Source organism: Loxodonta africana, chromosome 11 (assembly GCF_030014295.1).
Source record: "Loxodonta africana isolate mLoxAfr1 chromosome 11, mLoxAfr1.hap2, whole genome shotgun sequence".
Taxonomy (NCBI): domain Eukaryota; kingdom Metazoa; phylum Chordata; class Mammalia; order Proboscidea; family Elephantidae; genus Loxodonta; species Loxodonta africana.
Genome location: NC_087352.1, coordinates 77,378,937 through 77,402,141, shown reverse-complemented (window position 1 = coordinate 77,402,141; position 23,205 = coordinate 77,378,937). Strand labels below are relative to the sequence as shown.

The 23,205-nt window shown below is 35.7% G+C and overlaps 1 protein-coding gene across 1 annotated transcript in view; it reads right to left on the bottom strand.

The window, feature by feature from the left end:
* DSC1 (desmocollin 1) overlaps nt 1-22,273 on the bottom strand; it is a 33,210-nt gene extending 10,937 nt beyond the window's left edge. The window contains exons 1-11 of the mRNA XM_064294629.1: nt 22,118-22,273; nt 18,083-18,167; nt 16,405-16,607; nt 14,946-15,065; nt 13,978-14,133; nt 6,654-6,798; nt 5,023-5,189; nt 4,430-4,564; nt 3,433-3,618; nt 1,160-1,419; nt 860-1,002 (exon numbers count right to left, since the gene is read on the bottom strand). Of these exons, the coding sequence (XP_064150699.1) occupies nt 860-1,002; nt 1,160-1,419; nt 3,433-3,618; nt 4,430-4,564; nt 5,023-5,189; nt 6,654-6,798; nt 13,978-14,133; nt 14,946-15,065; nt 16,405-16,607; nt 18,083-18,167; nt 22,118-22,180 (1,663 nt within the window). The 5' untranslated portion in view covers nt 22,181-22,273. The remainder of the gene's footprint in view (nt 1-859; nt 1,003-1,159; nt 1,420-3,432; nt 3,619-4,429; nt 4,565-5,022; nt 5,190-6,653; nt 6,799-13,977; nt 14,134-14,945; nt 15,066-16,404; nt 16,608-18,082; nt 18,168-22,117) is intronic.
* Between the last annotated feature and the right edge of the window lie 932 nt (nt 22,274-23,205).

The window sequence follows — 23,205 nt, the reverse complement described above, 5'->3', positions numbered from 1 at the left end:
TGGATTTGAACCGCTGACCTTTAGTTTAGCAACCAAGCTCTTAACCACTGCGTCACCAGGGCTCCAATATAATAGTACATGTATATAAATAAACATACTATCAAAAACATGGAGGTACATATTTAAATATGATTTACTGATAAGGAAAACCTTTTGAACAGTCTTATTAGTAAATCATATTTAAAAATGATCATTACTTTATGACACTTGAAGGGCATTTCTTACAACACAGGTCCTAGAGCTAACTTGCACAGGAATTGCAAACCATAGCAAAAGACTTAAGCCATAGTTTGATCATTTCTTTAGGAACTAGGATAAATGTTTTTTTTCCCCTTTAAGAAAGGCTCAGGAAAAACCTACCTTGAACTCATCTGTTTTAGGTGGATTGACCCCTTTCAGCAAATTCATATCATAATAATCTAAACCCAAAGTCCTGGAAAAAGTGGAGATCCTCAAGTATGTCACCATGTTCCCAGGAGAGCTCAACTAACATGGTTTTTGAAACTTAGATTTTGGCTTTCACAGCCTAACCTTTTATTTACTGATGCACCAGAGCCTAAATTGAGTGGTCTTCAAAAATTGGGCAATCATACTTCAAACATTGTTTGCATTAAATTGTGATCTGGAAATAAGCAGATTTCCTTAAAAAACATGTTATGTAGAAAGTGGGAGAAAAGACACTCCTTCAGATACCTTGGAGGGAGGAGGGATTGTGGTGGGCACAGAGGAAAGGATGTCAACTGAATGGAGAAACCTAGACACAATCCAGTTCTATCTAATCCTAATATTTCATAATAACTTGCTGTCAACATGAAAATAATGCTACGTTTATATTTTATTTCTAGAAAATGACACTCACCTGCATCCCTTGCAATCACTGAAATATTATATTGGTCATTTTTGACAAATTTTGATTCTCTATCCAGTGTTTTTATAGTTTTCAAGTTGCCAGTTAGTTCATTAACTTCAAACCAGTTATCTTCATCTCTTATCTTCGTATATCTAGTTTTGAGAAATCAAATGTCAATGGTCAAGCCAAGGACAAGCCAAGGAACGTAGTCTTACAAATGTCATTTTGAAAAATACGTACAGTTTTCCTAAATTTGAAATCAGTTGACTTTACAATTAAAAATAAGGGGCTTTTTGAAAAGTTCATTACCTTAAGCCTTCACTACTGCCCCTTTCCGGATCCACCGCTTTGTATCCAGAGAGCTCTGTACCAACTTTAAGGCCATCTTTACTCTGAATAACTTTCACTGGCGGCTGGCATTCGGGGCCCTCATCAGCGTCTTTAACTTTAACAGTGACAGTTGCAGTGCACATAGTAGGAGTTTGTGAGTTTGCCGCTTTAGAGAACTGTGCTTCATTAAGTACACCGATTATCAGAATAATTTGGTGATGGGCTTCATAGTTCAATGGCTGTTCAATAAACATACTTTTATTAGTCAATCTATAATACTATATACAGAAGACTTATGATTATAATGGCAAGCTTTAGCCCAAAAGGGAAAATCATTTTTATGCATAAAATGTTACCAAAAGTTGGTGCTAATGTAGTTAAAGACGAGTAATTAGGTTTCCATAATGACAAACACTATCAGAGGCAAAATTGTCAATTTTAAGATTCAATAAAATTTTCTTCTCACATTTATTTGAGAAGATTCTGCCTTTATTTTTTCATTACAAATTTTAAATATTAATAGAAATACCAAATAAGTGTTTGAAAAATTTGAATGGACTACTTTTCTTCATTATTTTATTATTTAACACATGGGCTAACAGCGATAATAACTACAACAGCAGAAGTCCCTCCAAGCTAAGTATATAAAATAATTAGATAGATCACTAGGACATGAGATCTGGTCATAACACAGAAGATATGCTAAGTATGTTGAGTCAACTGATATAACGACATCATTTAGCAGCACCTATGAAACTTTTCAAAACATGTTAGATTTGGCTCTGCTTAATTCCTAATGTGGAGCTTTGGTGGTGCAGTGGTTAAGAGCTCAGCTACTAACCAAAAGTTCTGCAGTTCGAATCCACCAGTCACTCCTTGGAAAACCCTATGGGGCAGCTCTACTCTGTCCTATAGGGTCGCTATGAGTTAGAATCAACTTGGCGGCAATGGGTTTGGTTTGGTTTTTAGTTCCTAGTGAAAACACAACTGAATAATTAGAAAGAATCCTGAAACAACAGTTAAAATGATTAGAGTCCAAAATCTGTCATGATAACAAAAGAAGGAGAAGCAAGAGAAAGAAATCTAGGAGCTAAATAAATTTTAAAAAGTAGATAAATGACCGTATAGTAATTAAAGAACATCTTCTAAAAATCTTATCAGGAAAACACAATTTCTGCACAAAGCATCTAAGAAAATACATCGCCTCTAAGAAATTAATGAAGGAAGATATGTAAGAAGTTAGTGAGGGCATGGGTAAAAACACTCAAAAAGGAACCACGTGTTGTTGGTGTAATCATTCTAGGTGCCAGCAATTGCAATTAAGTTTTTAAAAACCCCAAAGCACTGGCTTCCTCAAACATAGGATGATTAATGCAAAGTAAAAAACCCGAAAACCAAACCCATTGCTATTGAGTCAATTCTGACTCATAGTGACCCTATAGGAAGAGAAGAACTGCCCCAAAGAGTTTACAAGGAATGGCTGGTAGATTTGAACTGCCAACCGTTTGTTTAACAGCCAAGCTCTTAACCACTTCGCCACCAGGGCTCTGATTAATGGGAATAGCTGTTGAATGTTTAATACAGTGGTCTGTCTTATAAAGACATTATATCCATTGCCCTTGAGTTGATTTCAACTCATAACAACCCTATAGGACAGAGTAGAGCTGCCCCCATAGGGTTTCCAAGACAGTAAATCTTTACGAAAGCAGGCTGCCACATCTTTCTCCTGAGCCGAAAGCTGGTGGAGGGTTCCAACTGCTAACCTTTTGGTTAGCAGTTGAGCTCTTAACCACTGTGCTACCAAACCCACTGCAGTCTAATCAATTGCGACTCATAGAGGCCCTAGACAGGGCTCCCTAAAAGACATTATGGAGAGGTAAAACATAATAATGAAGGTGAAGGGAGTTGAAAAGCCAAGAGGTCTGATTTCAAATAGTGATTCCTCCAATGCTGCATATCGTGTGTTCAACACCTGTAAAATAAGGGATTTGGACAGGTGGGTGCCTAAGGCGAGTATTTGATTACTACTTCCATCTTTCTCTGCTTTGGATCTCCTCATATACAGAAGAGTGGGTTTTCTACCTGCCATGCCTTTCCCCTAAATGAGAGTAAAATAATAAAAAGAAAAAACTGTATGTAAATCATTTCAGCATTACATTGCATTGCAGTACTAAAGCCTTGTACGTGTATGTCAATGCCCAAACATAAGTTGACTTTTTTTAAAGCATCGCTTGATTATTTTATTTGTTTACCTCGATAACACATAAGACTCCTTCATTTGTATTTGGATCTGTGGAAATCTTGAAGTTTCCATTTTCGTTTCCCTGTAGGATCTTATACACAGCCTTTGAGTGAGGAGTGTTGGGCAAATCCTTGTCAAGCACCGCCATTCGTAAAATCTCAACGTCAATTCTGTTTTCTTCTACCTCTACGAAGTACTGAAACAATTGTCTCTTATTACTATAAATATATGGCTTTAACAATGTGATTTTCTGTTCAAAACTTCGTGTTTAAAGAAAAGTGACGTGGCAGCGTACATACATCTTTTGGAAAAGAATTTACAAATTTAACGGTTAGCATACTTCTTTTCACCACACACTGCTTTTTCAAATCTTACCCCATCCTCAAAGACTAACTCATGCCTCGATTCCTCAACTTCTCTAGGTCAATTTTCCTGATGCTCAGATTTGTCTCTTCTCTGAACCCCCATAATTTTTATGGTCTATCTCTCCCTTTTTAGACATACTAAAAAGACATAATAAGGACTTAATAAATGCTTTCTGTTAATATATCAAGCTCTCAACACTTGTAGATAATTATAACCTACATTGATTTCTTATAATTACTGGAAAACTTATCATACCAATCTTTTTAAATTTATTTGTGATTAACTAGCAATCGATGTAAGGAGAATGTTATGCCTTTGATAAATTAAATTATAGTTCTCCCCCAGAGAGGCAAAAAATATTAAAAGTCTAAAAAAAATGAGCAATTCGCACTCTGCTAGAGGAATAAGATCAATCTTTAGAAGAATGACAGCCACTGGAAAATAACAGATCTAGACTTTAATCCCAGGTTTTCCTTTCATGTCGTCAACTATTTCTACAGAAATCATTTTTTTCTCCCTATGTTATTTGTAAGGGGCAGATATTGAAGCCACAATTTATGCTCTCACAGAGCTACCAAATTCTAGATTAGATTTTTTAAAAAAAAATGACTCTAAGTAAATGAATAGAGGTATCTACTCACAGAAGTTTCTGTGAACACTGGTGAATTGTCATTTTCATCCAAAAGTGAAATAGTAATTGTTCCCGTATTAAATAAACCAAAGGGTTGGCCTCCCATGTCTCGCACTTCCATTATTAACTCGTATGTTTCACAGGACTGAAAAAAAGGGAAAAGATACGTTGATGAATAGTCTTCTATTTCCCATAACTTGCAGTTATCATCACCATTATGTAGCCTCTGATTATTTGGTAAACTTTTAATTATTATTATTATTATATTTAAAACACACACACACTATAAATACAAATACAGAGCAAGAGGCTGGCCAATCAGTATAATGGAAAGTTGGTGTGTCTAATATAACATTTAAGATCTTAAAGCTATTTTAGCTTCAACAAATCAAATCTGGACCATGATCTCAAGTGAGACCTCATCTAACACCTTGTACCTTCCCAACGTGTCTGCAGGTACAAAGGAATTCTCTAGAGCAACCCTAACCAAAGCCATATAGAAACCTGCTGGAAGAGGAGGTCACAATGGCCATATTGTCACTTCCCTTGAGAGCTCGTTATTAGTTTAAATATAATTTAGTGCTTGGGAAATAAACTAATTACTTCTCTGTCCAGGAAAGATGAAACTGTTGTGATGACACCTGTATCTGGATGTACAGAGAAATGCTTTGGGTGACCTGGGGTTTGTCGTAAAATTCTATATCTCAGGCGAGTATGTAAGGTGTCAGGTTCATCATTGTCTATGGCAGTCACTCGCCCCACTGAAGTTCCTGTTCAGATAAATCCAATATTGTAAAAAAAAAAAAAAAAAGGAAATTAAAATAATGATATAACTGAATTACAAACAAAAATAAAATCAAGGCATTGTTGTAGAGAATTCTCTCAAAAAGCCACAAGTAGATTCGTTTTACAAATAAATTGAGGCATGGGTAAATGTTCTGTAAAACTTCTCTGAGCCCTTTCATCATTTCACTCCATGCCCTTAACTTGAAATTCAGTTAAGTGACTACCTGATTTGTACCTTACATAAATGAAAAGCGGTTTTTGTTTTTTTTTTCTCCCTCCACCTTGGTTCCCAAATTCTTCTCCCTTACCTCCTGCCCCAGTTCATGGGCCATTTTTGGAAAGGTCCTTCTCTGTATCTCGTCTCTTTTGTAGTCCAACCTGGTAGTGTTAATTAGAGCAATAGCACAGTATTTGCACATAGAGTTTCCCAGACCGTGACCTTTTGGAAGCATATTGCCAGATCTTACTTTCAAGGTGCCTCTGGGTGGATTTGAACCGTCAACTTTTCGGTTAGTAGTCCAGCATTTAACCATTTGCACTGCCCTGGGACTACTTAAAGTGTCCTATAGTATATCCTTAAAAGTCAAGCATTTAAAAATGTTCTAGGTAATTGTGTTAAAAAACATTAATGGGGAATTCAATTGAAACAAAAATCTAGTGTTTCCCTAAAGTTACTATCATATGATACACTTGTTACGAGTTTAGGCTAAAATGAAAGCTGCCATCCGTTAATTATAATAAACGGAATTCACAAAAGCAATACTGATGTTATAAGACTTCACTAAGAAGTGGTACTATACCTATATCACTTAGGCAATCAATCCCTTTGAATTTCAAACGTGTATTAAACAAAAATATTGTACAGCACCATACAATAAACTTTTGTATATTTTTTTTCGTATCACTCTCCTTTGGAGTATTTTCGTGGTTTAGAAGGGCAAGTTTAATTTTTCCTAAGCTTTTCCCCTATCCTTACATAATGGCAATTTAAAAACGAAATGAAAAAAAGACAAAAAGACCTCTCATTTCTCTGAAAGACAAAATGGTTCTTGGCCCATTCATATTGCCCCTTGACATGTCCTCTGTGAATTCCTAGCTAGCCTCTTTTAGACTAAACAACTGACTTCCACCACTGCACATGCAAACCAACCCCCTGCCAAGAATTGAGTCAAGCAAATATTGCTAGAATTATAAAGTCATCATATAAAAAGGAAAAAGACATGAAATTTTACCTTATTAATACGCCTTAGTTTAAGAAAATTTGCTAAGAGCAATTTAAGACCCTTAATAGTGATATCCTGTAACATCAATTTCTACAGGGGAAATAGGTTCTTAATCAGAAATACCAAAAAAAAAAAAAAAAGACATGTAATCATAAAATTAACAACTTAAAAATCCTAACATTCAAGTATTAAATAATTTCATCATACTGTAAAATGTGAGCTCACCAGGTCTGCAATTTTCAAGCACAGTAAAGGCAGTCAACTTGTTTTCAAAATATGGGGCATTATCGTTATCATCTTCAACTCGGATTTCCATGGGGAGTGGATACTCGGGTGCATAACCATCTGCGGTTGTTGCATAGCCATATAGCTGAAAGGTAGAAATACCCCATGAACTTGTTGGTAAGGGAGAAATTACATACACATTTAAACCTAGCAATTGAGGGAAGATGCAACCGTATAAAAAGCATCTACCGAGGTACATGGAACTAAGAAATTTTGCAGTTGAAAGATAACACACTGGCACAGGTTATATGCACCATATGACTTCAATCTCCTTTTAGAGTGATTTCTCGTTATTCTCCCACCAAGTAACCCACACCGCTGCTGAATGAGGCTATTGTCTTCCCTGAATTAACCACATGCTGCTCTATTTGTTAGAATGTATGCAGAATTCCCCCCAGTTATACTAAAAAAAAAAAAATTTTTATACTAGTAACAAGTATTTCTTTAAAGTGTGTAAAAATGCTATTCTATTTATTTACAGATTTATACATATACATGTATATATACATATAATGACTATGTCTGAGTGATTGAATTGTGGATTCTTTTCTCTACCTGAATTTTCTCATCTTTCTATTATAAACATTCATTTCTTATGAATAATAAAAGCATATACATATTCCTAATTCCATGTCAAATTCTTCCTCTTTCAAAATGATGTATCTTGGCTTCAAATACCAGGATTTAATGTCCTTTCCACATCAAATCATTTTTGCATTCTGCTTACATGGTTTATGCATAGTAAGTGCTCACTAAATAGTTGTTGAATTAAATGATTTTCTTCACTGGCAGGACAAGCTGAACCTACCAAAAGTGAACCCTGTAATAACTCAGTTCTTCATCACAACTATCTCTTTCTGATTATTTCCCTATTGTAACCATCCCATTACCACAGAATGCTCTTTAGAAGCAAGGGTAGTGAGACTTCGGCTTGCTTACTCTGGACACACCATCAGAAGATACCAATTGCTGGAAAAGGACATCACACTTGGTAAAGTAGAGGGTTAGCAAAAAGGAGGAAAACCCTCAATGAGATGGATTGACAAAATGCCATAACAACGGACTCAAACGTATCAAAAACTAGGAAGCTGGTATGGGATTGGGCAGCACTTTGTTCTGTTATCCATAAGGTAGCCATGAATCAGAGACAACTTGCCAGCAACTAACAATAACAACCATCATTCCATAAAAAGCGAACCAAGCTCAAAATCTCTGGTATCTAACTATTCCCTTTCCCACATTACCTTTGTTGGTAGCCAGGTTCCAATGATCATGGCATTCTGTGTCTCTATCATCCACCTTCTCCTTTCTATTCCTACCACTATCCCAGTCATTAGACTCCAATTATATCCTAAATGATGTCTTGTTGATCTTCCTGCCATTGTCATAACTGACATTCCTTTCTCCAATCTACGTAACACTGAGGAATAGGATTCATTTTCATAAAGCACAACTTTAATCATGATACTGTCTAATCAAAATCTTCAGTGATCAGTCATCATCTACCAAAGTAACCACAAAATCCTCACCATTGTGTTAGAAGGTGGCGTTGTGTCTTACTCTTGAGGCTAACTGGAGGTAAAGGTATTTCCACTCCCCTCTGCACTGGAATGTATCAAAATAACCATCCATGTTCTTTCTGTCCCTCACCGATTTTTTCTTAAACAACTACCCAGATGGGCTTTTTCAGCAATAAAACTTATATTTTTATTTGCTCCAGTTTTACTACTCTATCTTATTTCCCAATATACTATGAACTCAGGAGCTGCATATGGGAGTGCATACCCCGCCATCATCGCCATCATCACCACTACCGCCATCATCGCCATCATCACATCTAGATGTCACTTACACCATTTAGCCTTCCTAACAGCCTCTTCTTTTGTCCCCCAGACAGATGGTACAAACTTTTCTTTCTTTAAACTGGTGCCATTTGGAGATTCTTGACTGGCAGAAAACTGTGAAAGTGCTCTCTGTGTTAGATTACAGTTGCCCTCAGGATAATTAGTGATACACCAGAAACAACACACTGCCTTAAATTGAGTAAGTCTCTAATAAATAGTTTTGTTTTTTTTTTAAATATCCAATTATATCTATCTTACTCTTTTAGAAACAAAACAAAAATTACTCTTAAGTTTTGTCTTCTGTAAAAATTGTCATAAAGATTCTGTTGAACTGGTAATGCATTCTTCTAACTCATCACGCTGGCATTAAAATGTCTCCCTATATAACCTTAGTCCATCTTGCTAAAATTTACACTAATTCTTGCTAGTTTGTTACTCCAGTGGAAAAGAAGATCAGTTACTTCTCACCACATCGTCACGTGAGTTTGAGGTAATTGTACCTCCTTATATTTAACTGTAAGTAAATATTATTATTTCAAATTCTACTGTATGAAATTTGGTGATATTTTTTCTGAAACTATTCTGGTTTTGCTTTTTGTTAAAAATCAGTCAATTATCTCCAGAGTAAATAAAAATTGAAATCATTATTGTAAAGAGGATGATCTAAATAAGAATGTAGTTAGATTTTAAAGCATAGCATAGCTCACTAGGATAACCCACTTATATTCATATAATAGAGGAACCAAATATAAATATTTTCTTATTTACCTATTAAAGCACTACTTTTCAAATAACTCAATAAACATAATGGTCTTGCTGTCTTGTTTCAATTATTATATATCAAAGGCAACAAGATTTTAGTGAGTTAGAATGTTGCTATTTAAATCGCATGTGAATGTTGTGATCTCAAGTTTCATTTTTGGGTTCTTCTATAGCTTGAAGAACCTCATTTTTTTTTTTAGCTCTTTCTCAGTTTTACTGAAATTGTTTCTTTCACTGTCATTTTTGTCCAAAACTTTTTGAAAAATGACCTATACTCACTGCTTCCATCATCACTCAATTTGTTCTGCCTTCAGCCCAAGATCTGGTTTAATATTTTATTATTTTACTAAAAATACTCACAAAAAGAGTGCCAACACTGCACCAAAACCAGTACCCTTCTCTTTGTTTTCCTCGTATTCTAATTATAAGTCGCAGTAGATATATAAGAAGTCTAACTCTCTATATTAATACTAGTAGCCACCCTTCTTGAAAATCTATATTCCATTGGTTCCCATAGCACTGCACTTTCTCATTCTCCTTCAGTTTCTCAGACTTGTCTTTCTTAGTGTGGATCTTCTTCTTCCACTTACTACTTGACTATAAATATCTCCCTAAGATTCTATCTTGACTTTTTTCTTACTCTGTGAGTTCTTACAGAAAAGGCTCTTACTCTAATTTCTGTGTAAATAGCTCTCACATCTATGTACTCCTGACTTCTCTCACCCAACTCTTATTTCCTTGTCTGATTGACCTTTACAATTTAGACATTCCACATATGTTCCAGAGATAACATACCCAACATGAGGTAATCCCTGCCCTCAGATCCATTGCTCTTAATTTTTTATGTTCCATTCTTACTAAGAGTATCATCATTCTCCCAATTATTAAGATCAAATGTTCACAGTTATCTTCTACTCATTTATTTTTATGTTTTTAATTTCCTGCATTTTATCAGAAAACAAATCTTGCTGAGTCAAATGACTTCTGGTTCCCCTTTTCCCCACTGCTTCTTCCATCTTTTCACCAAAGCTGTTGAGATAGCCTACTGTCTTATTTCCTTACATTTAGGACTGATCCTTCTTCAATAACAAATATCACTTCCAGTTATCCCCCTAAGATGAACTCCTTATTATGTCACTCCCCCCTTAATAAAACCTTCAATGACAGATCTGATTTTTTTATGTGAATATACAGAAAATTTAATTCCTTTGTTCTAGTATTCATGTCTATAGCATGCCCCTCTACTTTCTCCAACTATGTTCTTCTCTGACCTCTGACACACATGCTATTCAGCAGTCACATGAATGTAATGATTGTTTATAAATGGCATGTACTTCAAACACCAGTGTTTTTTTGTTTTGTTTTTTGTTTGTTTGTTTTTAGAGGTTATTCCTCCTACTTGGAATCCTTCCACCTCCCATGGATGCCTGTTAAAATCGTATTTGTTATTCAAGGTCTAGCTCCAATCCTAGCCCACCCATAAAGATTCACCTCACATGCGAGCAGCACCTTCTTCTACTGTTATTCCATACCCCTTCATATGAAGACTGATACAGCTCTTAATAAAATTAACACCTCAAAAATTAACTTGTTCTACATTGTGATGATTTAAACATTTTGGTTGACCAACTAGCTGATGAGTTAATGGATAGGAGTAAAAGTGTCTCATTCATCTTTTAATACCGTACAGTGCCTCTCACAGAGTATTCATTTGTGTTTGTTTAATAAAACCTATAGCAATTATTAAATAAGGATAATGGTGACAACACTATGCTAGGCAATTTGGGAAGATGCAAACTCTTGCTGATACAAGTTAGAACTTGAGCTTGGTCTTATGTTGAGAAGTATATCTGGTGTAGACTAAACAAGAAGAAGGGGTGTAGCACTAGCACCAAAACTGAGCAGGTACAGAGTGTGAGTTCACAGAATGTCCAAAAAGACAATGGATAAAAACTTGTGTGTCAAGAAAAGGAAATACATGTTAAAAAAAAATAATAATAAGGATCTGGATGGATAGGTAAGAAAGAACCAGACTAAAATTTTTTTTGTCTCTAACAACTTTTAAAAGGTACGAATCCTCACTCAATACTCAGAAAGGGTGATTGAACTGCCCCCTTTCATAGAATAATTTGGAATTATAGGAAATTTATTATATAACTGTTTTTCAAAATACTAGACAAAAGGGAGTTATGTAAATCCCTGAAAAATTAGATGAATTTAATAGTTTAAGGCAAACTCCCCAAAGTGTAATTATGGTGTGACTCACCCAGGAAAAGCTTCATTAGCCAAGACAATCCAACATGGAGCAAGAGATATAAGAGATGCACATAGAATATGCATTGAATTAGATTTATGGCTTTTATTCTTACTAATCTATGAAATGAAATTATGTCAAATGACAGTCTATTATTAAAAATTAACATTTATATATGCTAGATGCAAATAAAGAATTGGGAAACCCCAGCAAAATCCTGGTTTTCAGGACAAAATTCTGGAGTATGTGCACTGTTTGATCTACTATTGGAAATGTTTTATAAGGGTTTTACAGTATACACAGCGGTTTCACCAACATCATAGCATTCACAGATCACAACAGCCCTGGTAAGACAATTATTAAACTCGTTGCCGTTGAGTTGATTCTGACTCATAGCGACCCTGTAGGACAGAGTAGAACTGCCCCATAGAGTTTCCAAGGAGCACCTGGTGGATTCAAACTGCAGGCCTTTTGGTTAGCAGCTGTAGCACTTAACCACTATGCCACCAGGGTTTCCAAGACAGTTATTAGCAGCCTGTAAAACAGAGATGAAAAATTTTGATAGTTGTAACTTGCGTAAGGCTAAAAGAAAAAGTGGAAGAAACTAAAGATCTAATTTCCAGAGAAATGAGTTTTTTAGCATAGAACGATAAATAAAATTTAATTTGATAGAAAAGCAAAGACATATTATTTTAATTTCAACCTATACGTCAACAAAGAAAGGTTCTTTTTCATACTCCTTTGAGTGATTTTATAACTTGCATGGTGTTTGAATCTGGTTGTTTTACTTTTCTTTATGAATTTTCCTAATTTGCAAATGGAGTTTCTTAATGTCAATTCAATCATAATTATGTTCATGGGAACTAGAGAAATATGGATAATTCTGAAGGACAAATGATTCAAAATCCTACCTTTGAACATAGAAATTTTAAAATTTACTCATTTATCCTTTAAAAGATGTGAAAAAAAAAAAAAAACAGAATAAGTTACCTCTAACTTTATTCTCTTCCCCTTTCCTCGAGCAACAATCATAATACGAAGCAAAGATGGCAGCAGGATGACCAATGAGAAGCAGCTGAGGCCCTCAAATAATTCACGAACAGAAACTTGTCAAACGATCTCTCAGCAGGATAGGAAATGAAGTGTACATCCCAACATATGGCGTAGGAAACACACACAACAATCACAAGAGTGACTGCTAGTGTTAGATCTTTTCTTTTGGTGAAGTAGCTATAAAAGCTACAAACAACTCTATCTTCTATCATTATTTTGCTTCTTGATAAAAAGATGAAAATGTTTGCAATGGTGGTTGACATTTGTCTCTTGTAACAGCCTATGTAAGTGATTTTTTTTTTAAGTAACAGTTTGGTATGGTTATGAGTAATGAATGTTTATTGTAGAGAGTCTAGGAAGGGACATACAATTATAAAGAAAATATGTCATTGGAATCCCACCAATGTATTTCATTATAAAACCCCTAATGTGAAACATATACGTTGTTTTGTAAGTTTCGCTACCATGTAGATTGCTTTGGTGGACATTCTTAGGTCAGGGCCCAATCTCTTGGGTACGATTCATAAGATCCTTCGCACTCTGGTCTTCACTTACCTCTCTAGCCTTGTAGTTCATACTCTTCTTTAGCTTCCAACTACGTTCCAGTCAGCGTTTGCTTTTGTTGTTCTTGCTGTTGATTTTTTTTAATCATTAAATCTTTATATTACTGCTGTCTCTGCCAGAAACTCTTAGCTACCCACTCCAGTCAATGCCCACTCATTTTTCAGACGTCTGCTAAGATGTTACTCTCTGGACTGCCCAAGTATGAGATAGGTTTGCCTTTTATGTGCTTCTTTACTGTGCTTTTTTATAATTCAAGATGGTAAGTCCTTAATCAGTTTTATTCACCATCTCGCAGAACACCTACTGTAAAGTTCTCTTGTAAGTATGTCAGCTTAGAAATCAGAACACAAGGCAGTTATGTGACGTTTGAAACAGAAAAATAAAAGGGTTTAATTTTCAGGGGAGTTAATTAGAATTTTCCTTTGATTGGATGAAATAAGAAAATAAGTGGGTAAACTATTCCGGATTACAAAGGAAATAAAATGGTGGCCGATGAACGCATTGCCAAAGAACAATCCTAAAGAAGGAAACAGAAGAATGCAGCTGGTGCCAGCTAAAGCAGTGGATCTCAACTCTATTTTCCCTCTTTTCTTTTCCTTGTAATACTCACTGTCATTCTTTAACAATGAAACCAACAGAAATTTGAAGTTTATGTTATAAGTTAGCAATATTTAAGATAGTAAATCAAATATTTGATTATCCCATTATGTGAGCAAGCAAGCAGTATAAAAAAATAAAACTAGCAATAAAAAAACACAATTCTGAATAAATAATTCAATGATCCTACCGAAAACTGTTGATATTGCTCACGATCTATGCTTCGTGTACAAAACATATCCCCAGTGTCTTTATCTATGTAGAACAAATTGAAGGGCTCTTTGTCCACACCTGGTCCACTTATGGAGTAAAAGATGGTATAATTCTGTGCAGTATCAGACTGGATCTATAACAATAAGCGACAAATTAGTATTATAACAAATATACCATGATGAAGATTTCAAACTAAAATTCTTCTGATGGTTTATATTTTTTTAATCACTTTCCCTCTTTCTTACTCACTTATTCTTTCTTTTCTGCTTATCTTCCCACCATCTCTCATTGCATTCTGCAATGTACAAAGTCATAAACTTGGTCATTTATTTGATTACACACTTTTTTTAAAATTGTCTACATATTTGTGGAAAATTTGTGGAGCTGAATATAACTTTAAAATTTCTACCCACTTATTCCCATTCTTTCAGTGAGTGTAAACTATTTCAAAATGAAAAATTGTATGATTTAAAAAAGTAGAAACAATTCAATTGCCCTTCTACAATTAATTCTTCAAGAATACATAATTTCAAAGCTAGCCGTGTTTACGCTCCAGCTATGTGGCAGTGACGCCTCTTGGTAAATAAAAATACTCATCATCTTTTGGGATAATAAATGCTAATTTAAGAGAGAATCGAATTATGAAAAATCTTTAGACATGCTCCTTATACATGAATACCAGAGTGTTTGGAAGAATTTGGAGGCAGAACTAAGAGCATCAGAAACTCAAACTATAAGACCTATTTCTAAATGTATAAATATGATTTATGAAAGAAAGTGATAAAATACACTGCCTTACTCCTATGCAGCTATAGCTTGGTGAATAAGATAATCCTTAATTGTACCACTAAACTAAAGGCCTGATTCAATTACTGGGCAATTCAAATGGAAAGTTTTAATGACAAAAATTCTATCACATAAAAAATAAAAGAAGCTGATATTTACCTGTTGAATGTGTTGTGGAAATGGACCTAAGGAGTTCTCCATGATTGAACATGGAAGAGGAGCCCATCGTCTCTTGCTGCGCTTAAGGCTGGTGTCTTTGGTATGTCTCTTCTTAGGAGCCTGTATTTGAGGCAGAATGAAGAAATACACAATTACTCAACATTCTGCAAACTGTGACTTTTACTTATATATTGAAATGGAGAAAACAAGTAAAGGTGTACATAATAATGTCATGGATAATTTCCAAATGATTTTTATTATTTGGTAGGAAGATAAACACACGCACACACATATAAGTAAGACCTCAGACTACATTCTGTCCCTAGTTTTACCTATTTTCTGATTTAACCTGCTATTCAACCAGAACTTTATTAGGCATTGGTAAAAAAAATCCCATCTTGAGAAGCTTTAGATCCCACGAATATAGATAATCCATTAACTAATATTTAAGAATTAATTTTACACAGTGGTTAGCTGTTTAGCTGTTAACCAAAAGGTCGGCGGTTCAAATCCACCAACCACTCCTTGGAAATTCTATGGGGCAGTTCTACTCTGTTCTATAGGGTTGCTATGAGTTGGAATCAATTCAACAGCCATGGGTTTAGGAATAGCATGGTCAAACTTTCTTAAAACATTAACTAAAGTTACAAGCATGCCTTTATATCTATGTAAAGACATAGGTTAGCATTTGTTCAAGTATATTTTGTTTTATGTAATGTAGAGATTTTCAACAATTTGAATATAAAATGATGTTTTGTATGTCTTAGCCACATTCTAAATTCAGTGAAGTTTTCTTGCAATCAAAAGTAATTTTGCTGGGACATCTTCTTAAGTTGAATCATTTATTAATGAATGATTTTTTATGGTCAAAATCACTGTGCTGAGAGTACATAAAGTGAGATTTATGTGAATTTCAGTAATCTTCTCCCCTCCGATTCCTTGGACCAATCACCACTCTCACTGCAAGAAAATGAGCCTTGATATGGATTGGCCACACCTCCACTCCAAGGAGAGGGAACCCATGGAAGTTTCAATTAACATGTGAGTAATTAAGCCTGAGACGATTTCTTCTCAAAGCAAGACTCAACCCACGGTAACCTGGGAGAGAGCCACTTAGGGTGGAGTGCTACATCTTCAGTCTGAATCAGTTTTCACTGAGCTTTAGACCCACCCCTGCCTTGTTTACAAGTTGGTTGTTCTCATTGCCACACCTCAAAACACTACCTGAAAACTGTGATGTCCTTTGCTCCCCGGATACAGAGCTGTTTACGTTTACACACTTCTGTACATAGCTCTGCCACTCCTTAGAACAACCAGTATGTGTGTGTAAAATTATAAGTGGAATAGACAAGTAAATGAGTGTTCAAGAACACTGATTTTAACCTGGAAGGAAGGAAGTTAAATGAAGGACTGCGAGTAGTTTCATATGCTACGCTACTTAAGCCTTTGGCCATTATACCTTATTTTCTCTTGCTGCCAGTAGAAGTTTGATCTCTATCTGTTCCTGCCTCTGACTGTCCGAGAGTAAAATGAAAAAGCCCTTCCTTTTAGAAGTCAAAATGAGGTCCTCTGTTGTGTAAATAGAGCCATCTTCTAGAATTCTGAAGTCAGGATCACTTGACAGTATTTGGCTGGCAGACTTGAGACACTCCTCCAGATTCACTGCAGAGAAGAAATTCCACAGTAATTTGTACCACGAAACAGGAATGGAACTGGTTTTGCAGGAGTAACAGCTGCGAGTTAGTGCATGAGAAGCAGAAAGGGAGAGCTTGCCCTTGGAATTTACTGATTACCTGGCTATTCCAAAACACAGGGCCCATGGAAATTAATTAATGCAGTCTTATTTTCCACTACGTTTGTTATAAATTGGAGCCCTAATGACGCAGTGGTTAAGCATTTGGCTGCTAACCAAAAGGTCGGCAGTTGAATCCACCAGCTGCTCCTGGAAACTGTGTGGGGCAGTTCTACTCTGTCCTGTAGGGTCCCTATGAGTCAGATTCAACTTGGTGGCAATGGGTTTGTTTTTTGGTTTTGGTTGTTATAAATTAATTTATGACTAGATGTAAAATATTTTCTAGTGTCACTGGACTTAGTCTGTTTCTACTTTCATTCTTATTTATAGTTTGTATACATATGTATGTATATGCAAATTTGCTGTTTGATATCTATTGTAGTATAACCGTATGAAGTTAGTGGCCTTTGAACTTATTTGCAATACTCTTTCGATAGTTAAAGCTATGCTGTAACAAATGAGAAAGCTGGTCTATTCTTAAGTAATGTTTTCAGGAATGTTGCAAATTATCATTTTATAATACTTTTTCTGAGATTTAATTACCCCAGTGCTTAATATACATTTTGGCTATTATCAAAATAATTTCTACTCAATTCACATATAACACATTTACAGCATTTACTAAGTCTTTATAGTATTTACTATATATCTTTTAAATGTCTTTAAAAGATATAACCGATTAACACCTCAAAGCACTCAGCAAAACAATTCTGTCTTGGAAAGGGTATCTCTTCTGAATTAAAGGTGTATTTTTCTAACTGTAAACTGAAGGCTAATGAAACACCTTGATGAAAGGAACGTTACCTTTGGACTCAGAAGAAGTCAAGGGTGGTTGTGGTAGTTAAGACCCATCAAAATTTTATTTGAATTTCCCAAGTTACTCTGTGAAATTGATCACATATAAATTGTTGGCAGGTACTTGTTCATTGTGATCAATTTTTATTCTGAGGCATTTAAAATAAAATAACTAAAAATTTTACACTTCTGTTTTGTGTCTAATCAGTTAAAGAAGCTGGACTTTGGAAATAAATTTAGAAGTAGATTTGTTGATATGGATTAAAACGAGCTTTCTTTTTTGTTTTTAGTGCCTTGTTTTGTTTGAACTAAGTTCAAATCATTTAGCCCTCTGGTACTTGCTAATTTTTCTGGCAAGAAAAATACCAAACTAACTTTTTTATTTAGCTGTTTCTAACCACTACCGAAAAGCAAATAGTCCATCTTTCATTATATGTCTAGTTTTAATGTCAGGAAGCTACTATAGGGCTTTTATCCCAAAACTTTACAAAAATAGTCTTAAGCTAAAAGTTGGAAATTACAACCATGAAATTCTTAATAGAGTTCTCACCTTTGCCTACAAGTGTCTCAGCCTGAAGACGAGAAGGAACTCGAAGAGAAATTTTCTTACAAGCATCACAAAATAATATCAGAACCTCAAAGAAAGGAAAAAAATTAGGAATTACATTTGATCATGTTTTTATGTTACTATTTTGTCTTATTGATAAAAATTCGTCAATTTCTAAAACAAATATTCTTTCAATCTTTTGGTTTTTTTCATATTCATTTTAAAAGGAAACAGCAATGAAAGTGGCTTTAGAGACACCAGCGTTATTTAGTATCAATGAAAAAAATTAAAGCGAATGGTAGTTCTGAGGATCTAAATCATACTGTATCATTTCAAGAAAATGTGTTACAAGCTATTGACTTTATATAAAGATTATCATCTCTAAGACCAGATTTTATTTTTTAATTCATCCCTGAAAGTGATTCTGATGTTTCGCATGAAAAAAGGTACTTGATTCTGGAATACAATAATCACATATTTGCACTGATTATTGAATCATCATTTTCACAGCCCTAAACTATTCGAGGATATAGTTATGAAGTCAAGAAAAGATTTGAGGATTCCTTTTAATCTCATTAAAAAACAACACTCTTCAGACTGGCTTGGCATAAACTTCAAAGTCTAGAGATCTCAGATTATACAAATATTATGTATATATTAGTACCCTTTATGTTATCTACTTTTTAACATTTATTTTTTTCTTTTTTAGTCTCTCTCTTCTTTTACTGTGGTAACAATATATGTAATAAAGCAGTGGCCATTTCAGCATTCTTCACAGGTACAACTCAGTGACATTAATTATGTTTATCATGTTGTCCAACTATCACCATTATTTGTTTTCAAATTTTTTCACCACCCTTAACAAAAGCTCAGTGTTTGCTAAGCAATGAGCTCCCCTTCCTCCCCCAACCATCCCTGATAACCACTAACAAACCTTTGTCAGTACACACTTGCCTATTCTAGGATCCAACTATTGCCAAAAAGCTATGTGCTTCTAGAAAAGAAGACAGATGCTATCTGAAAAATCAAATCCATAAGTTTATAAGTGTCTACAAGTTCAAATCATATTTTCCTTCTTTTTCTTGGCATTTTCTGTTGGTTTGCTCTCTCTTTATCAAAATAACTATGTTCTGCTCGTTTAAATATAAAATAGAGCTGAGCTATGTTTTCCAGGTACAGGTCATTTTTCTCATTAACTTTTCTACGAGGACAAATTTCTAGTTTGGGAGAAGGAAAAAGAAGAGATTAACATCTGTGTTAAGGATGTACACTTCTTTTCTACCTCAGCTCAATTCAGTTGCGTCCATTGGATGTATTGCAGGAGCCCCTTTAAGCAGTTTGTAATTTTTTGAAAACTATTGGGCAGATAATATCAAAAACTTGAATTTAAAAAGTCTCATTTGCATTGATAAAGAAAAATGATGAATCCATGAAACATTTCATAACATGAAGGAATCTGGAAGACATTATGCTGAGTGAAATTAGTCAGTTGCAAAAGGACAAATATTGTATGAGTCCACTATTATAAGAACTCGAAAAACAGTTTAAACAGAAGAAAATATTCTTTGATAGCTACAAGAGTAGGGAGGGAGAGAGGAAGAAGGGTTTTCACTAATTAGATAGGAGATAGAATTATTTTAGGTGAAGGGAAAGACAACACACAATACAGGAGAGGTCAGCACAACCGGACTAAACCAAAGGCAAAGAAGTTTCCTGAATAAGCTGAATGCTTCAAAGGCCAGCGTAGCAGAGGCAGGGGTTTGGGGAGAATGGTTTCAGGGGACATCTAAGTCAATTGGTGTAATAAAATCTATTCAGAAAACAGTCTGCATCCCACTTTGGAGAGTGGCTTCTGGAGGTCCTAAACGCTAGCAAGTGGCCATCTAAGATGCATCAATTGGTCTCAATCCACCTGGCCCAAAGAAGAATGAAGAACACCAAAGACACAAAGTAATTATGAGCCCAAGAGACAGAAAGGGCACATAAACCAGAGACTACATCAGCCTGAGACCAGAAGAACTAGATGGTGCCCGGCTACAACCAATGACTTCCCTGACAGGGAACACAACAGAGAACCCCTGAGGCAACAGGAGAGCAATGGCATGCAGACCCCAAATTCTCGTAAAAAGACCAGACTTAATGGTCTGACTGAGACTAGAAGGACCCCGGAGGTCATGGTCCCCAGACCTCCTGTTAGCCCAAGACAGGAACCATTCCCAAAGCCAATTCTTCAGACAGGGATTGGACTGGACTATGGGATAGAAAATGATACTGGTGCAGAGTGAGCTTCTTGGATCAAGTAGACACACTAGACTATGTGGGCAGCTCCTGTCTGGAAGGGAGATGAGAGGGCAGAGGGAGTCAGAAATTGGTGGAATGGACACAAAAAGAAAGAGTGGAGGGAAGGAGTGTGCTGTCTCATTAAGGGGGAGAAACTAGGAGTATATAGCAAGGTATATATAAATTTTTGTATGAGGCACTGACTTGATTTCTAAACTTTCACTTAAAACACAATAAAAATGAAATAAAAAGTAGCATTTGTATTCAGGTTTAATTTAAGTATCCACCTTTAAAGACAGAAGACATTTTGGTTTATTTTCCCTTTTTCTATGTTCATTCCTAATAACAAAGGATGCTCTAAATTATACCTAAAGAACTTCTCAGCAAAAAGCATTCTATTAGTAATGATTTAAATATATACTGTGGAAAGGGTATTTTGTAATTAGAAAAATGTATATGCATACATATTATGTGTGTGTATACATGCATGATACTATACGTACATTATGCATTATGCATATACATACATACATATCTACACATCTACACATAGATATGTGTATATATATATATAAAATTCTTGTAGGGTATATCCACACTCACACTCCCACCATTGTTTCTCATCTTCTTTCCTGCCTGCCCTAGAACCCAATCTTGGTTGTCCTGCCTCTGCAGGCAGAGCCAATGGAAGTTTCCAATCATTAATAGTATTCCAGTCTTCCATTAAGTACTGATTAGAGGGAGTAGGGGTCAGACAATCTTTTAGCCAGTGTGTGGATAAGTGATGAATGGGCAGAGGATAAAGCAAAGGATACTGGACAGGCCAGGGGCCAAAAGCAAAATAAACCTCAGTAAATCTCTTGGAGAATTTTCCCACATTTTACTTAACTAATGATGATTGTTCTCTGAGTTCTCTTTTCCCCAGTCAGTTACAGGATGAGAACTTGACCATCAATCCTGCATTGTACATTATTTATCTGAAGAAAGTGTTTATCCTCCATACAGTAAAGACTTCAAATTCTGAAAATATAATTTGAAGCTAAAATCTTTTGCTAAAATTAAAAAAAATGGAAATTTGCAGATCAAAAATATTCAGTGGAGAGATAGGACAACTTTCCTTACTCCCCTCCCCATCATGGAAACATTAATATCTTAGTACACCATTACAAAACTACTAAAAACTCAAGTGGAAACTAAACTCATGTTTGTTTTTGTTTAATGACTATCATATTTTTTTTTAACTTATTTTTCTCAAGTTAAACTCCTCACTTGAATTAAGATTTCTGCCCTTCTCTTGGCTTTTCCTGGGTGAAATTTAAAAAGTCCTGGATAATTCACACCTTTACCCAGAATCCTTTTCCTTTTCTCTCAGCTCAGTGGAACTACACATGTGTAACAACCAGAGGTTATTTAATGACTAGTCACAAAAACAAACCTCAGAACCTTCTGGGCCAAATGCCTGAGGAATGAACTATTCTGCTACTCCTTTATAAAAACACCATAGCAAGAACAGGGAATTCCCTGGAAAAAAAAACATTAACATCATAGCAGGGGCACTTAACGGGTATGCTAAACATCTCTCATCTTGGATCACAAAGCTATCAACTCCTCCTGGGATTTTTCTCAGCTCTGCCGTCGTTTTCCTAGTCTGTCTTCTCTGCTTTCCACCCCACCCCTCTCTCTTTTAAGCCCAAACTAGAGGAAGGATGCTGGTAGGGACATGCTTGAATTCCCTAACCCTTTTTTGTTGTTACTCACCAGGAGAGAGAAAAGGAGCTGCTTACAGAAGGTGCTCCCTAGGGCAGCAGAGGCCACAGCCATCAGAAGCGGTCCCAATGGGCAAGGATGGTGACTGAATAATATGGCAGCCTGGGATGCACTAGGAGGCTAAGCCAATGCCCAACAGCTGGCACTTGGGCAGGATATTCTGCTGCCACCTTGGCACAGATGAGCTTCTTTGGAGAAGAATCAGAAGGCAAGTGACAAGAGAAGAGCAGCCTAAGAATTGCTTTCCTCCTATTCCCAGGTTGTCTTCCTCCTTCCCATTCAATTACCTCTTGTAAAGAGGTTTTCCTAAAAGTGGGGAGGGTGGGGTACAAAACACCCCAAAACCCAGCCACTAGCTCCTCCTCACAGCAGCTTTCAAAATTTCCCCTGCCACTTGAGACATAGGTAGAAGCAGGAGGGAACACCCTCTATCCTCAGCCCTCCTCCCTTTCCCCCCAGGTTGATGCCATGAAGCTTTCCCTGGTTATTACTCACTCCCACTCCTTCCCCTCCTTCTTGGCCTTATTAATCTATTTTGCCCCCAGGTACAACCACAAATTGTGCACAAACTCGATGCAAAGAAGTGATGTTTGGAATCATCACCTTCCTTCCTCAGCTGCCATTGGCAAATCAGGGAACATAAACATGCATACTCACATCCATCAGAAGTTATCTCCCCATCTAAGCATTTAGGTGTAGTCTGTCACCTAGCAGCTCTGCCAGAGATCTAGCATTCCAGTTTAAAGCAGCAATTTCACAGATGCTTTGTGTCTCGTCCCTGTTATCATCTGTCCATGGTGGTTTGGTCTTATCAGTGCCGCAAGGGAGCTTACCAGAATGCAAAGACCTCATAAAAGCCAAATACTATTTAAATATGTGATTGAAATTAACCAAGTAGGAAAATAAGGAAATATCTGGAGTATAATTTTCTTATCGTTTTCTTTTTGTTACACATGAAGCTATTCAGTGGGTATATTATATATATATATATATATATATATATATATATATTTTTCCCCTGGAATATCTTTATTTGAGGACAGCTACTTTTTTTTTTTTTTTTTACTATCTATGGGATC